Consider the following 15,260-nt stretch of genomic DNA (forward strand, 5'->3'; position numbering starts at 1 on the left):
ATTGTTTTCTTGGTGACTATGGTCCCAGCTGCCTTGAGATCATTAACAAGATCCTCCCGTGTAGTTCTGGGCTGATTCCTCACCGTTCTTATGATCATTGAAACTCCACGAGGTGAGATCTTGCATGGAGCCCCCGACCGGGGGAGGCTGACAGTTATTTTGTGTTTCTTCCATTTGCGAATAATCGCACCAACTGTTGTCACCTTCTCACCAAGCTGCTTGGCGATGGTCTTGTAGCCCATTCCAGCCTTGTGTAGGTCTACAATCTTGTCCCTGACATCCTTGGACAGCACTTTGGTCTTGGTCATGGTGGAGAGTTTGGAATCTGATTGATTGCTTCTGTGGACAGGTGTCTTTTATACAGGTACCGAGCTGAGATTAGGAGCACTCCCTTTAAGAGAGTGCTCCTAATCTCAGCTCGTTACCTGTATAAAAGACACCTGGGAGCCAGAAATCTTGCTGATTTGATAGGGGATCAAATACTTATTTCCCTCATTAACATGCAAATCAATTTTTTAACTTTTTTGAAATGCGTTTTTCTGGATTTTTTTGTTCTTATTCTGTCTCTCACTGTTAAAATACACCTACCATGAAAATGATAGACTGATCATTTCTTTGCCAGTGGGCAAACGTGCAAAATCAGCAGGGGATCAAATAGTTTTTTCCCTCACTGTAAGTTGACTTTACTTGAAAAATCATGCAAACTCATTGCCTTGAAACAATCAAGTGAAGGAACTTTGTAGGCTCAAGGTAATGTTACTTCAGATTATGAGTTTAAATACCTTTCCTATTTTGAATACATTACACTTACTTAAAAATTACTCAAAAACATACATTCTGTTAACTAGCTTCTGACTCACTCTGTTAGTAATGGTAACTCAAAACCATAAGCTCCATTAACTAGCCCCTATCAAGTAAAAAAAAAAAAAAAAAACTCCACTTTCTGTAGTTCTACTCACTTCACCATTTTAAATTCTGTGTCATTTGTCATACTAAATTGATCAAATCATGCAAACTCATTGCCTTTGAATAACTGAGTGCATACTACTTACCAGTACAAAATAATATTGGCATTACTACACAAGTATTAGACTGATTTCATTCTAAAATAAAACATTCTTGTTCCTGCAGGCATCAAGATAGAGACATAGATTTGGTTTGATAACATTTACAAGGATATTTATTTTGTGTCCACTGAATATTGATCAGAATGACCAGGAACAAAAAACACACGTCAATCAACAGATCATGAGCTGGCAAGTATTTATGTTTTCATGCCTGCAAAGAAACAAATGGACTGAAGGATCAGTGCAAAATCACCCAGTTTCAAATATTTTGGGAATTCTATTTCTGATGCCAAAATATGTTTCGACATGTTGTATTGGCTTGTTAATACATTGCCCTCTGAAAGTATTGCACCACCACCCACCCCCCAGCCCCATTTTCTATGAGCATAAGTATTGGGACAGTTTAAGTTAAAGTGATCTCAAAGATACCAAGAGACTTGTGATGTCAGTAGGTTGCAGGCTTGGTCCGTCTGTGAGATGAGATGAGAGTGCGATTGGGTTGCCTTTTTTCATTTCCTTAGCAATGGCCTCTCTACCTATTTCAAGGCTTGTTTCAATCTCCCCTTAGGGAAAGTTTGGGAGAAAATTTGCTTCTGATCTCTTTGGCCTTTTTATGTTCTTGGTTGCAGATTCTCCCTCTGGGGCATATTTACCTCTTTTACCGGCATTGATTACTACATCCAGGCATCCTGCTTTTCGAAGTTTCGTCCGATAGTTGCCCATCTTCAATTTAAGGCTGTTCTACCAGCCATACCATCCTGTAGCAGAGCCCGGCTCTATGAGGCTGGGGTGCTTGTTGATCAGTGCTGCTGCAACAACACAAGTCTTCAACCACAGGATAGGCCTTAAAACTACATTGACTCAGCAAACTTTTCTACTATTGCCTGGTTCCATCAAGAGATATGAAGCATGCATGTCCCATCTTTCATATATGTAAGATTTCCTTCCCTAAGTCTGTACTCAATATCAACACTGAAAGTAGGGATTTCAAAAGTCTCAGGTCACTGATCCCTTCTTGGTTGACAGAATCTCTTTGTCAGACCTTCCAGGTGTTGATGTACCTGGTGTTGAAAGTGGTGTCAAATGGGGAATGATTTTTAAGTTGGCTTTTTCGGGCAATTCCGATTTCAGTAAGATTACAAAGTGCATAGTTAAAGTCTGGATCTTCATATTGTTGGCTAAAGCTGTACAGCAGAGCTAGCTTTTCCTTTAGCTTAACTTGCAATGCTTCAGTGGAGTCTGGTTTCCTAATCAATGTTAATTTCCGTATATCTTCCTCATTGATTACCAGTCTCAATACAAATCGTTGATCCATACTGAGTAGGGCTGGGCGATATATTGAGTTTTTGTGATATACTCTATATTATTTTGGAAGAAATTCAAAATGCTTATATCGCGAGTATCGAATTTTTGTCATTTTTATGCAAATAGCTGCAGACCCGGAAACCATGGAATGTGGGAAGTGTTTTTTTTTTTTTGCAACCAATCACTTTGCAGGAAATGTTTGTCAATCTTTGTGGCCAATCGCTTGCAGAAGACATTTATCAGTGTTTTTATTTTTTTATTCGGACAATTACCTTCCTCATTTATCAAAGTAAGGCGGGAGAAGGAATGAAGAGGAGAGAGCATATGTATCTCTGTGGTGTGTTGCAATCGAATAATTTGTGTTGATGTTAGTAAATTTGTAGTTTTGAGGTCCTTTATCAGGAGATGCAACTGCTTATAAAGTTGCATATTTATTTTACAAACAGACAGGTTTGTGGAATTACGATCAATTGCTATATTAAGATTTTATTTAAAGCAATGGAAGTGAGTAAAATTAAATAAGTTATTAAATGTTTGAATTACACACTAAAAACGGAAGCGTGTTTGTGTGTGTGTGTGTGTGTATGTGTGTATGTATGTGTGTGTGTGTGTGTGTATATATATGCACACACACGGTTTCCCGCAGTGCTATTCAAGCTAACCCTGCTAAACACACAATGTTACCACAACGTTGTAGCATGTATGTTAGCTAGGAAGAAGCACCCCTGGCCAGACGTATGTTTGAGCGAAAAAAATAATAACCCAAAGAGACTTTAAAGCACAAGCACACATGTTCCGTCCCACTCTCATTGTAGGGCTAAACTCGATCTGCAAGCACCCCTGACAATACACGATCGCACCCCCCACCCCTGCAAATTTAGATTTGATATAATTTCAATGTCCATACCATGTTATTCAGCACAATATGTAACGCTTTAGTGTAACAAGCAGTTTGCCTCTAACCCTGTAGGCCGAGAGGGGGAAAATATCATTGAATTCAGACAACTGGGTGACCGAGAGAGTGCTCACATGGCTGCTGTAAGCTTGCAGATGCTCATTATACCATGATGTCAGGATTATGCAGACAAACATAACTTCAGTACTGATCACCACAATCTGTGCAATGTGTCTGAAATCTGGGAGCCCTGAACATGAACCAACTGAAACGATCATATCTTCAGTGTACTTACCACCATCAACACTGACCGATGATGCAACAAGGATTGTGCTGTGCTGTCCATTTCTCTGACAATACAGACAATCCTGCATATTATCAGGAAAAGATGCGAGCATAACAGACTTTGTGAATTTCCACAGGCGGCTTGAGAAATTAAGTGGATGCTAAATGAAAGGCCATCATCTTCTGGTGCCTAATTGCTAAAGTAAGTAGGACGTTCTTGAAGTTTTGAGTTTCATGGATTTTCTTGAAGAATTTGTGTTTCCCTCAAACCGCATTTTCCAGACATCAACTAGTGGGCCAAATGTTTTGATTAACTGAGGTTAATGTTCAATGTAATGGTGTTTTGGGTGAAGATTTGAGTTGATGTCAATGCTCAGAAATCTTGCAATCTAAAAAGTGGATCGACTTCTCTGTAAAGCATGATGACACTGCCAATTCCAATATCTTTTAGGATAATCTAAACTTCCCAAGTCGAGTCACCCTCAGGGATATTATGACCAATCAGAAATGGAAGTAGTCTGAGGAGCGACCAATTTTCGTGACCATTTCCTCCAATTGCTGCCTTAGAGGAAAAGGTCTTTGGGATAATTTGTGGTTGGGGAGGACCCTGCCAATGAGTGGGTAGCCAAATTATCTGCTGCGACATATAGTACCCTTAACGCTGGCTCCCAACTGTTCAATATATACACCTTGTTGCTCAAGAGATGCAAGGTCCTGAATGAGAGGATGAAGAACCTTGACATAACCATGCTCTTTGACTGTGGTGCTCTTGAAAAGGAGGGCAAGCTGAATAGAATGGAGAGAGGAGCGATATTTCTGATTATTTAGTATCCAGTAAACGGCACACACCTTGTGCTTTTTCTTCGATGTCCCCAATGGGTTTGCCACCTCATAATCATCAATATACAAGCCAAGTGCTATCCCAAACTCTTCTTCCATCAACAGAGCATTCTCTTTAAAGTGGAAACCATCTCTGTAAGAACTATATCCCTGTAACGTACTTGTCTGTGGTGGCACGGCATTATTCAAAACTTCCCCATTGCTTTTTATTGTCAGCAGCATTTTAAGTATAGGGACATAAATAACCGTTTGCTTGTCCTTGTCAATGTCAAACTCAACTGGCATTACAACACATAAGATTCTGACTTGCTAGCAGTGGACAAGGATCACTCTTTACAAGTGAGTTTCAAGAAAATATTATTCTTAGTGACTGCACTGACTATGTCACTCACAACAAAGCTGTCAAGCTCACCACAATGCTGGTGGAGTATTCTTTGGATTGTGCTATGTAATATTGGCTGAGACAACAAATAGATCTGGTTAATCTGTTGGATAACTTATTGCAAAGCATTTTCTGATATGTGGAGAATAGTCTGCATTTTCAGAAACAGGGCAGCCATGTTTAAGTTCCAGCTGGCACTCTAAGTCTTGCAAATCTTCTGTACATTCATTTTCCGATTCATCATCAGGTTGGACGTTTTCATTTAAAAGAACAATATCTGAAACTATTTCAGACTTGAACTCCATCCAATCATGCATATTATGCACTTTACATTTATGAGCATTAAATGTGGAGTAAACATTGCTTTGAGAATTGCCTTGATAGGGACAACAAACCATTTGCTGCAGCTTTAGATGTTTACGCATGTGGGTGAAAAACTCGGCATCAGTACAAGGCTCAACAAAGTCCCAAAGCTGACAGTGGAGTACTATTTTCATGGTTTCACTTGATTGCCCAGCATCTTGAGTGTGCCCAGTTGATAAGTGCACATTAACGGGAATAAAAGCTTAAATGTGCAAAGGCATTCCTTATGTAGGCATGGAATTGGAGATGTACGGATGTAGCTTCCATGTTTTAATCTATAGTGCTTCAATAAGTGCCCTCTTTTCTTGGCACAAAATGTGCAGTACTTACACATCCACTGCATTGGATGTTGAAAAACTGACTTAAATTATTACATATTCAACTACTCAAAGATGTAGGCGACTAATACAGTAAAGGAAAGGACAATGCATTTACAAGCTCTTTGTGCACAAAAATACATGTAGATTTAAGTATCTAAAATCACCGTAGTATCTCTCTACAAAAATGTTGCATCTCTGTGCACCAAGAGTAAACAATAATAAACTGCGCATGTACAGATTGAAAACGAGTCACTCTTTGAATTACTTTGTTTTAAGTTTGGTGGACTTAGTTGCAATGAGTAAAATTACGTTTTCTCCCTAAAAGTGCAGAGAACTTGACTTTAACAAGTGACACCTACTTATTGTTACAAATTGAGTAAAGTATACTTGTATATGTGATTTGGGATGTTTGTCAGCATTTACAGTGCAGGTGTTTTGTGACTGAACCCCCGCACAATGATGCTGTACAGTCTTGTTACGCATTCCTCTTGGGCAGAGACGCTACTGAATATTTGCTGAAACCGCATATCATTTGAAAGATGAGTTTATTGGCTCCACGTGCGTGTCAGTCTCACAGACACCACAGACAGCGTGTCAGTGTCACAGGGTGACCTGGGGGGGAATGGCACAGGCAGATGTTGGGGGGTGTCAAACTTGTCAGAAAGGGGTAGGGGGATAATATGGGTGATAATTTAATGGCAGTGTAAATAAAGACACTTAGAATATGTCTTTGGTCCACGGATGTTTTCATAAATTCCCATTATGATGCACAACAACTATGAGTAGTTTTCTACCTCTTCTAGTGATTCCCTCTTTTCAGTCAGAAGCATTTTGTATTGCCTGAAGCTCTTCATTTCCACAGAGCTAATGGCTTCAAAAAATGCATGTCATGGGAAAGCATGATACAACTATTCTTATACTGATGCTAACTAAACTAAGGATAAACTAGTATAAATACCATATTCACTTCCATTTTTGATTGTACATAACAAGGAACTTTTTTGTTCTTCCTAAGGACAATAATGAATACAGATTGCTGTTTTTCTGAAATATTCTTATTTTTGTATTAAGCTGATGTTTAGGTTAATGTTGGAATAAACATTTTGTTTAACTCAGTATATTGTTTGTTCTCTACCAAACCGAAAATTGTTTTTTGTGTAGGCCGTACATACAGAAAATGTCCCCTGGGGGACATTTACATGTCCTAACAAAGGAGATGGCAAAAGCAAGCAGCTATACGACTAAGAATTTATCTTGCATGTAGTCCGTTTCTTGTGCATGTGTTTTGAAAATGAAACCTCTATGCACAGCAACTCCAGAAGTCCTTGGCATCTCCTTAGTAATAATGTTTCATGACTTCTTTTGAATGATAGTGGTTTTAATATGTATTTGTTCCCTGTACTTTCCCTCACTGTGACTTAATGTTTTCTTGGTAGGCTTACTTTATTTGGATTGAAAGGCTAGGCTAGTTCATGATACTCTCCAAGCTAAATGGTCTGTGTTCAGTCACTGTAATTTCAATTGATGTCTTCACTGTTAAGTTCCTCCATGTGTAGAATAAGAAAACTGCAAACAGTGTGTTTGAATGGAGAAACAGTCAATCTTTTATGTAATCTGGTTTATTTTATTGTCTTGCGAAAAATGTTTTTTTTTTTTTGTGTGCAGATGGAGTAATCTGATGAATGAGGCACAGAGAACGGCCCAGTGTGTCATCACGCAGGGAGAAGCCCCACTCCCCCCTGGACAGCATGAGGAGGAGCAAGGGACTGTGCTGTGGCTCTCTGAGGTTTGTTTTTAACATGAGGAATTTTTCTTTTATGTAATGCAAACAATACAATGCATTCTTATATACTGTCAAATGGTCTGAGCAACCCTGATCTGTCTGTCTTTTAAACAACAGAATGTTCATTAAATAAACTAAAATGTCTGAGAATTGGTTTGCTTATGTGTTAAAATACTTGCATATACTTAGTATCATTGCATAATTTAACACCACTGCCTTTCTTTATTCATTTTTCAGAAGATGCGTTTACCTATGGGGCTCCAAATGTAAAACAGTGCACGCTTTTTTTTTCCAAGTGTTTTTTCACACATTTAATTTAAATCTTGTGTTTTTTTTCCAGATTTAGTAAATACTTAAGCCATTTTTCCACATGTATAAAGATTTCGTTTTTGAATACTTAAATAAATGCTTTATCTCCTTTTTTTGGAAAATAAATATTTATCGTAAAAACAAATTCCTATATCTCGAGTCACAAAATAAATGTATATCTTTTTAAATAAATATTTTGTCTAAATATACACTCGCCTAAAGGATCATTAGGAACACCTGTTCAATTTCTCATTAATGCAATTATCTAACCAACCAATCACATGGCAGTTGCTTCAATGCATTTAGGGGTGTGGTCCTGGTCAAGACAATCTCCTGAACTCCAAACTGAATGTCTGAATGGGAAAGAAAGGTGATTTAAGCAATTTTGAGCGTGGCATGGTTGTTGGTGCCAGACGGGCCGGTCTGAGTATTTCACAATCTGCTCAGTTACTGGGATTTTCACGCACAACCATTTCTAGGGTTTACAAAGAATGGTGTGAAAAGGGAAAAACATCCAGTATGCGGCAGTCCTGTGGGCGAAAATGCCTTGTTGATTCTAGAGGTCAGAGGAGAATGGGCAGACTGATTCAAGCTGATAGAAGAGCAACTTTGACTGAAATAACCACTCGTTACAACCGAGGTATGCAGCAAAGCATTTGTGAAGCCACAACACGTACAACCTTGAGGCGGATGGGCTACAACAGCAGAAGACCCCACCGGGTACCACTCATCTCCACTACAAATAGGAAAAAGAGGCTACAATTTGCACAAGCTCACCAAAATTGGACAGTTGAAGACTGGAAAAATGTTGCCTGGTCTGATGAGTCTCGATTTCTGTTGAGTCAGAATTTGGCGTAAACAGAATGAGAACATGGATCCATCATGCCTTGTTACCACTGTGCAGGCTGGTGGTGGTGGTGTAATGGTGTGGGGGATGTTTTCTTGGCACACTTTAGGCCCCTTAGTGCCAATTGGGCATCGTTTAAATGCCACGGCCTACCTGAGCATTGTTTCTGACCATGTCCATCCCTTTATGACCACCATGTACCCATCCTCTGATGGCTACTTCCAGCAGGATAATGCACCATGTCACAAAGGTCGAATCATTTCAAATTGGTTTCTTGAACATGACAATGACATGACATGACACTGTACTAAACTGGCCCCCACAGTCACCAGATCTCAACCCAATAGAGCATCTTTGGGATGTGGTGGAACGGGAGCTTCGTGCCCTGGATGTGCATCCCACAAATCTCCATCAACTGCAAGATGCTATCCTATCAATATGGGCCAACATTTCTAAAAATGCTTTCAGCACCTTGTTGAATCAATGCCGCATAGAATTAAGGCAGTTCTGAAGGCGAAAGGGGGTCAAACACAGTATTAGTATGGTGTTCCTAATAATCCTTTAGGTGAGTGTAAATGTTAAATATAAATGTTACATGTGGAGTTTGCAAAATAAATGTATAGCTAACATGCAAATACAGTCCCGCCCCTCTGGTGCCGGTCAGCCTGTCACAGCAGTGGGTGGTGCTTCAGAAACTTGTGTAATGTGAGCCGTTTTGGTGCATCGGGTTATCAAATTGTCTGATTGTGTTTTCGTGATGCAGTCAGTGGAGTTAGTGGTCACTGATGCACTGTCTGACACTGGCTCCCAGTAAAAACTGAATTTAAAACATTTACTGAACTGTGGATGAGGCGGCAAGGTCAGGGCAGGGTTTTATATACAGTGAGCAGCCAGCAGACCAGCACCCCAGGGTTTGAATCATTTTATAATAAATAACGCACAGTCCTGGTCATCAGTGGTCCACTCACTGAACCAGTGCACTGTGATAGTGGCTGGGTCATGTCTATAACCTGATGCATTGTGGGTAGGGTTGCAACCTTTGAGAAACAAACAAAAAAAAGGAAGGGCGGGGTGGAGGCGGAGTCAAGCCAAGGGGGTCAAGGGGCATGTCCCCCTGGGAGAAATTTTAGGAATAAAGTCTTTAAATGGCCATATCTGGTGACTTCTGAGAACACAATCCTGATGAAATGTACCTTTATTTTAAGTAAATATGAGGTCAAAAATTGTTAGTTGAACAGATATATTTTCTTTTTTGCCTTAGATTGTAATGTTTCATTGGTAAAAATCTTTATTCCTGCTCATTGTTGGGATACTTAAGGCTTAAATACTCACATATTGATCAAATTCATTACAACTCTTTTTTGTGTGTATAATATCATATTTACACTGGATTCCAATATACATTTAATGTGTGCTTTGAGAGAAATGCACATGTAAAACACATGTATGTATTATTATGTATTTCCTTGCCACTTACAAATGCATGGAACACATGGAAATTGTGTTATAATGTATACATACACCACTAAAACATGCATGTTATTTTATTGATGTGCTGACAAACTTTGAAATATTATATTTCTTTTACACTTTGCCATACGTACCTTGAGGCAAGTCACTCCTCCTGATTAGGGGGTGCTCGCACATGCAGTGAACTTTCTCTGGTGATACACACATCTTTGTCACACAGCGCTCCTTGATTGTTTTGCAGCCAAATTATAGCGTTCTGTATTGATTCAAAACGGAACGCAACATTTTGCTCCTGATTACTGAACGATTCCATATTTTACGGAATGGATGGCAACCCTAATTGTGGAATACTCTTGTATAAAACACTCAGTATAGGAAAGATCATGAGATTCAGACAAAGTATAATTTCGAATGCCTCATAAGATATGCATTTATGAAGTTTCAACATGGTTTTAATTTCCCTGAAGTTAATTTCATAACCTAAAAACTGAGCTTTGTGAGCTGCACTTCCTAAGCACTGATGAAAGCTGAAACGTTTGCTGCTTTTTTTTTCTCTTGAGCCTTTAAGACCTGATTCCACAAAAAATTCCTTTTCGATGCAGTGTGCGGTGACAGGATCTCTCTCTTCTTGATAACAGAATAAATGATGTATTGGACTCTATACAACGTCATTTAAGGGATCGTGCCCCACCCCCACTGCTGTGAGAGGCTGACCGGCACCAGAGGGGCGGGACTGTATTTGCATGTTAGCTATACATTTAACTCCACATTTAACATTTATATTTAGAATTTGTTTTTATATTTCACATTTACATTTATATTTGACATATATTTCAAAGTTTAATGTTTAATTTGCAAAGCCCATATTTAGGATTTAGCTAAATATGTCATCTAACGATAAATATTTATTTTTCTAAAATGGAGATTTAGCAATTATTTAAAAAAACTAAATATTTATAAATGTGGGAAAAAACACAAGATGTAAGTTAAATGTGTGAAAAAAGATACTTGAAAAAAGTGTCCCCTGTTTTACATTTGGTGCCCCATATTTACCAAGGTAATTTAGTTATTATTGCAGTGAATGTCTAAGCCCCAACTTGCTGCTTACAAGGAAACAAAATGCATTCAAAGGTCTTCCTTTTAAGAACATTTCTGAAATGTAATTTTTAATATGCTGTTGCTGTTGGTGAGAAAAAGAAAACTCTAGGCTGTTTTGAATACAGAAACAAATACTATACTGTCCTAGAATACTTTTAATGTTTTTTGATTTTTACTCGTCTGTTTAGACTTTTCCTCTTCATATATAGATTCATAAATCAACTCAATTTCTTATATCATCAACAACATCAGCAGCCTTTGTCAATCTACTGCTGGAAGGGTTCCCCAAGATGTTTCCGCTTCAGTCTACAGCATCCCTTTTACAGGTTATGCCATCACAGCTTTTGGTTTTATTTTCTCATCTTCTATGTAGTGGTCTTGACTTTTTCTTTCATCTTGAGGGGTCCATTCTCTAATTTTAGTCCATCTCTAGTCTTCTTCTTGCAATTTTACATCCTCACCCTTTCAATTTGTTTCTTTTTCAATCTCTTGTTTACACTTTCTCTACCATGCATCTTGGTGCACAATACCATAGTCTAGGCACAATCTCTTGAAGAAAACCTTCCAAGTGGTAACAGTCCGCTAATCTTGCGGAAACTACAGCACATGATTATGGATAACGGGATGTTATTGTTGAAGATACACTGCCCACATTTGCAGTAAAGTTGATCATCTGATGGCTGGAGAAAAAATGATAAGCTAAAAACATGCATGCATGTAAAGTGTCCTGTACATGTGCATAACATTTTGTGAGTTGAAAATGTATGTGGATGTTATTGTGTAAGAGTTGAACCTGTCTTTTGTACTAGATGACATTCACCCCGTTTGCATTTGATAATTAAATATTCTGTGCCTGTATATTTTCCTACATGCTGCAGGCAGTCAACTTGACCAAACACAAGCCTCATTTCAATGTTGGTTTGTTGGTGGCCTGTGTGCAGACTTTCTGCTCATTTAGCTAACCATCGGTAGCATTTGACTGTAAAGTCTTTTGAGTCTTTCATACAGTGAATATGAATAATCAGATATCACACAATAATAATACTAAAATGAGCATACAACCCTAGGCTGCTGTTCAGTCATACTGAACCTGAACATAGTTTGCTGTTCTTTTGTTTCAGTGAGAATTCTTGAAATGTAGAGGAACTGGTGATTCCATTATTATTTTGACTAAATCTCTGAGTATTTTGACCAGCAGTGAAAAATGCATTTGTGTCTTTGGTTTTAAACCCTAATGTTTGTCTTTTTATTTTCCTGTTAGGTGTGGGATTGTGTTTTTAATGGTACTGGTATTGGTGTCTCTCGTCATCTTCACGTTTCTAATGTCAAAGAACAACGGGGGACACGGCATCTGGGAAGCGTATACAGTGGATCCTAAACATGTGAAGGTTTGAGAGCTACTTTAATTTAAAAATATGTATATATTCTTAATCAGGATTTATAGAAGCAGTATTTACTCTTAACTTATTAAGAAGTTCCCCCTTTTCGACGCTGTCTGTTGGTCAAGGTGTGGTTTGACCTTGTATAGTCCTCGTGATTTTGACACTTGTTATCGTCTCTCTTTGAGGAAGAAACATTTTAAGTGCCAGGATTTCTGTATTTTCCCTTTAGACTCTTCAGGACACTGTAATTATTATTTTTTTAAATAAATGAAAATCTGCTTACCAAAACTGCACACACAATTCTAAATAGTCACAATTAAAGAATATTCAGTTTTGCCATCACCGACTTCTGGCCTCAATCATCCGTAAATGCAAGAAGTTTGGCACCACCAGGACTCTTCCTAGAGCTGGCCGCCCGGCCAAACTGAGCGATCGGGGGAGAAGGGCCTTAGTCAGGGAGGTGACCAAGAACCCAATGGTCACTCTGACAGAGCTCCAGCATGTCTCTGTGGAGAGAGGACAACCTTCCAGAAGAACAACCATCTCTGTAGCACTCCATCAATCAGGCCTGTATGGTAGGGTGGCCAGACGGAAGCCACTCCTCAGTAAAAGGCACATGACAGCCCACCTGGAGTTTGCCAAAAGGCACCTGAAGGACTCTCAGACCATGAGAAACAAAATTCTCTGGTCTGATGAAACAAAGATTGAACTCTTTGGCCTGAATGGCAAGCGTCATGTCTGGAGAAAACCAGGCACCGCTCATCACCTGGCCAATACCATCCCTATTGTGAAGCATGGTGGTGGCAGCATCATGCTGTGGGGATGTTTTTCAGTGGCAGGAACTGGGAGATTAGTCAGGATCGAGGGAAAGATGAATGCAGCAATGTACAGAGACATCCTTGATGAAAACCTGCTCCAGAGCGCTCTGGACCTCAGACTACGGCGAAGGTTCATCTTCCAACAGGACAACGACCCTAAGCACACAGCCAAGATAACAAAGCAGTGGCTACAGGACAACTGTGTGAATGTCCTTGAGTGGCCCAGCCAGAGCCCAGACTTGAACCCGATTGAACATCTCTGGAGAGATCTGAAAATGGCTGTGCACCGACACTCCCCATCCAACCTGATGGAGCTTGAGAGGTCCTGCAAAGAAGAATGGGAGAAACTGCCCAAAAATAGGTGTGCCAAGCTTGTAGCATCATACTCAAAAAGATTTGAGGCTGTAATTGGTGCCAGAGGTGCTTCAACAAAGTATTGAGGAAAGGATGTGAATACTTATGTACATGTGCTTTTTTTGTTTTTTGTTTTTAATAAATTTGCAAAGATTTCAAACAAACTTCTTTCAAGTTGTCATTATGGGGTATTGTTTGTAGAATTTTGAGGAAAATAATGAATTTAATCCATTTTGGAATAAGGCTGTAACATAACAAAATGTGGAAAAAGTGAAGCGCTGTGAATACTTTCCAGATGTGCTGTATGTATACCTAAATATTTCTGAACTTGTTTAATTAGTATATTATTTCATCAGCTTAATACCAATTGTTGAATGCATGTCAATGTCTTATTGTTTATTCATCATATACTGTATTAGGTTGTGGGTTAATTACATTTCCCTGGTCAATCGTTTCATCAGATTCATGTTCATATGTAATGTATTGACCAGATGAAGGCACTGAGTTAGTGATTTGAAACTGTGGCTTTATACTCTCTCTGGGGAAGGACCACTAGTCTACCATCTAATGCTGGCAACCTGGGTTTGTTTTATTATTTGTTCCTGATTACAGTGTTATTGTAGAGGGGCATTAACCTCTTCAGCTGATAATAGAAAAATTGGAATGTCCTCCTAAAAGAACCGGCCCAATTGCAAAAGCCCATAACTCTGTAAATAGTTGCATCATATGCATATGGATGGTATTATTTGAAAGGAGATTGCTTCAATTTTCTCTGTGCTCAGCATATAGCTTGGAGTAACACAATAGACATAACACAAGATCATATATAGAAGTTGTTTATTGTTTCAATATGCAAAATCATGTTTCACATCACCTAAAGAAGGCACCTCCTATGTAAAGTAGGCTGATTCTCCACATACAGGTAGGTCCATAAATACTTGGACAGTGTCACAATTTTCATCATTTTGGCTCTGTACACCACCATAATTGATTTGAAAGGAAGTGTAAACACCCCAAGAACAAGCAGGAACTAAAGATGGCTGCAGTGCAGGCCTGGCAGAGCATCACCAGGGAAGAAACCCAGCATCTGGTGATGTCTATGGGTTTCAGACTTCAGGCAGTCATTGACTGCAAAGGATTTGCAACCAAGTATGGAAACTCAGTTTAATTCATAATTATGTTAGTTTGTCCAAATACTTTTGAGCCCCTAAGATTGGGGGGAACACATATAAAAATGGGTGTAATGCCTACCCAATTCACCCAATTTGGACATAACTACCCTCAAATTAAAGATGAAAGTCTACAGTTAAAGGACATGTTGATTGTTTCATTTCAAATCCATTGTGGTGGCATACAGAGCCAAAATTGACAATTTGTCACTGTCCAAATATTTATGGACCTAACTATCACTTCAGTGGCATCTCGACAGCTACTCTACTGATTTGTGTCGATAGGACGAGCAGAACCCACTGTACCAGGGTGTTTGTGAGAGGTGTATAGGTGCTATCCAAACACATACCCAAGTGACCAAACAAAACTGTAGCTGAATTAATACAAATAACCAAATAATACTACTTAGATTGACCACAGAGTCCAATCTTTCTAAAAATAGTGCTCTTCAACTCGGCCACAGCTTCACCAGGTGCTCTGTGACTGAACTCGTATGCAATGATGCTGTACAGTATTGTTACTCGTTGCTCTTGTGCAGAGACACTACTGAATAGCCGCCCAAACTGCATATC

General features: G+C 39.1%; 1 protein-coding gene across 4 annotated transcripts in view; it reads left to right on the forward strand.

Annotated features, from left to right (window-relative positions):
* st3gal5 (ST3 beta-galactoside alpha-2,3-sialyltransferase 5) overlaps positions 1–15,260 on the forward strand; it is a 42,828-nt gene that overhangs the window by 19,333 nt on the left and 8,235 nt on the right. For 2 of the 4 annotated variants that reach the window (XM_066720190.1, XM_066720189.1), the window contains exons 2-4: positions 7,123–7,243; positions 11,153–11,290; positions 12,226–12,352. In XM_066720190.1, the coding sequence (XP_066576287.1) occupies positions 7,140–7,243; positions 11,153–11,290; positions 12,226–12,352 (369 nt within the window). In that variant the 5' untranslated portion in view covers positions 7,123–7,139. The remainder of the gene's footprint in view (positions 1–7,122; positions 7,244–11,152; positions 11,291–12,225; positions 12,353–15,260) is intronic. The other 2 variants (XM_066720191.1, XM_066720192.1) reach the window with 2 other exon arrangements.

The sequence above is a fragment of the Amia ocellicauda genome, chromosome 13 (genome assembly GCF_036373705.1).
Source record: "Amia ocellicauda isolate fAmiCal2 chromosome 13, fAmiCal2.hap1, whole genome shotgun sequence".
NCBI classification, from domain to species: domain Eukaryota; kingdom Metazoa; phylum Chordata; class Actinopteri; order Amiiformes; family Amiidae; genus Amia; species Amia ocellicauda.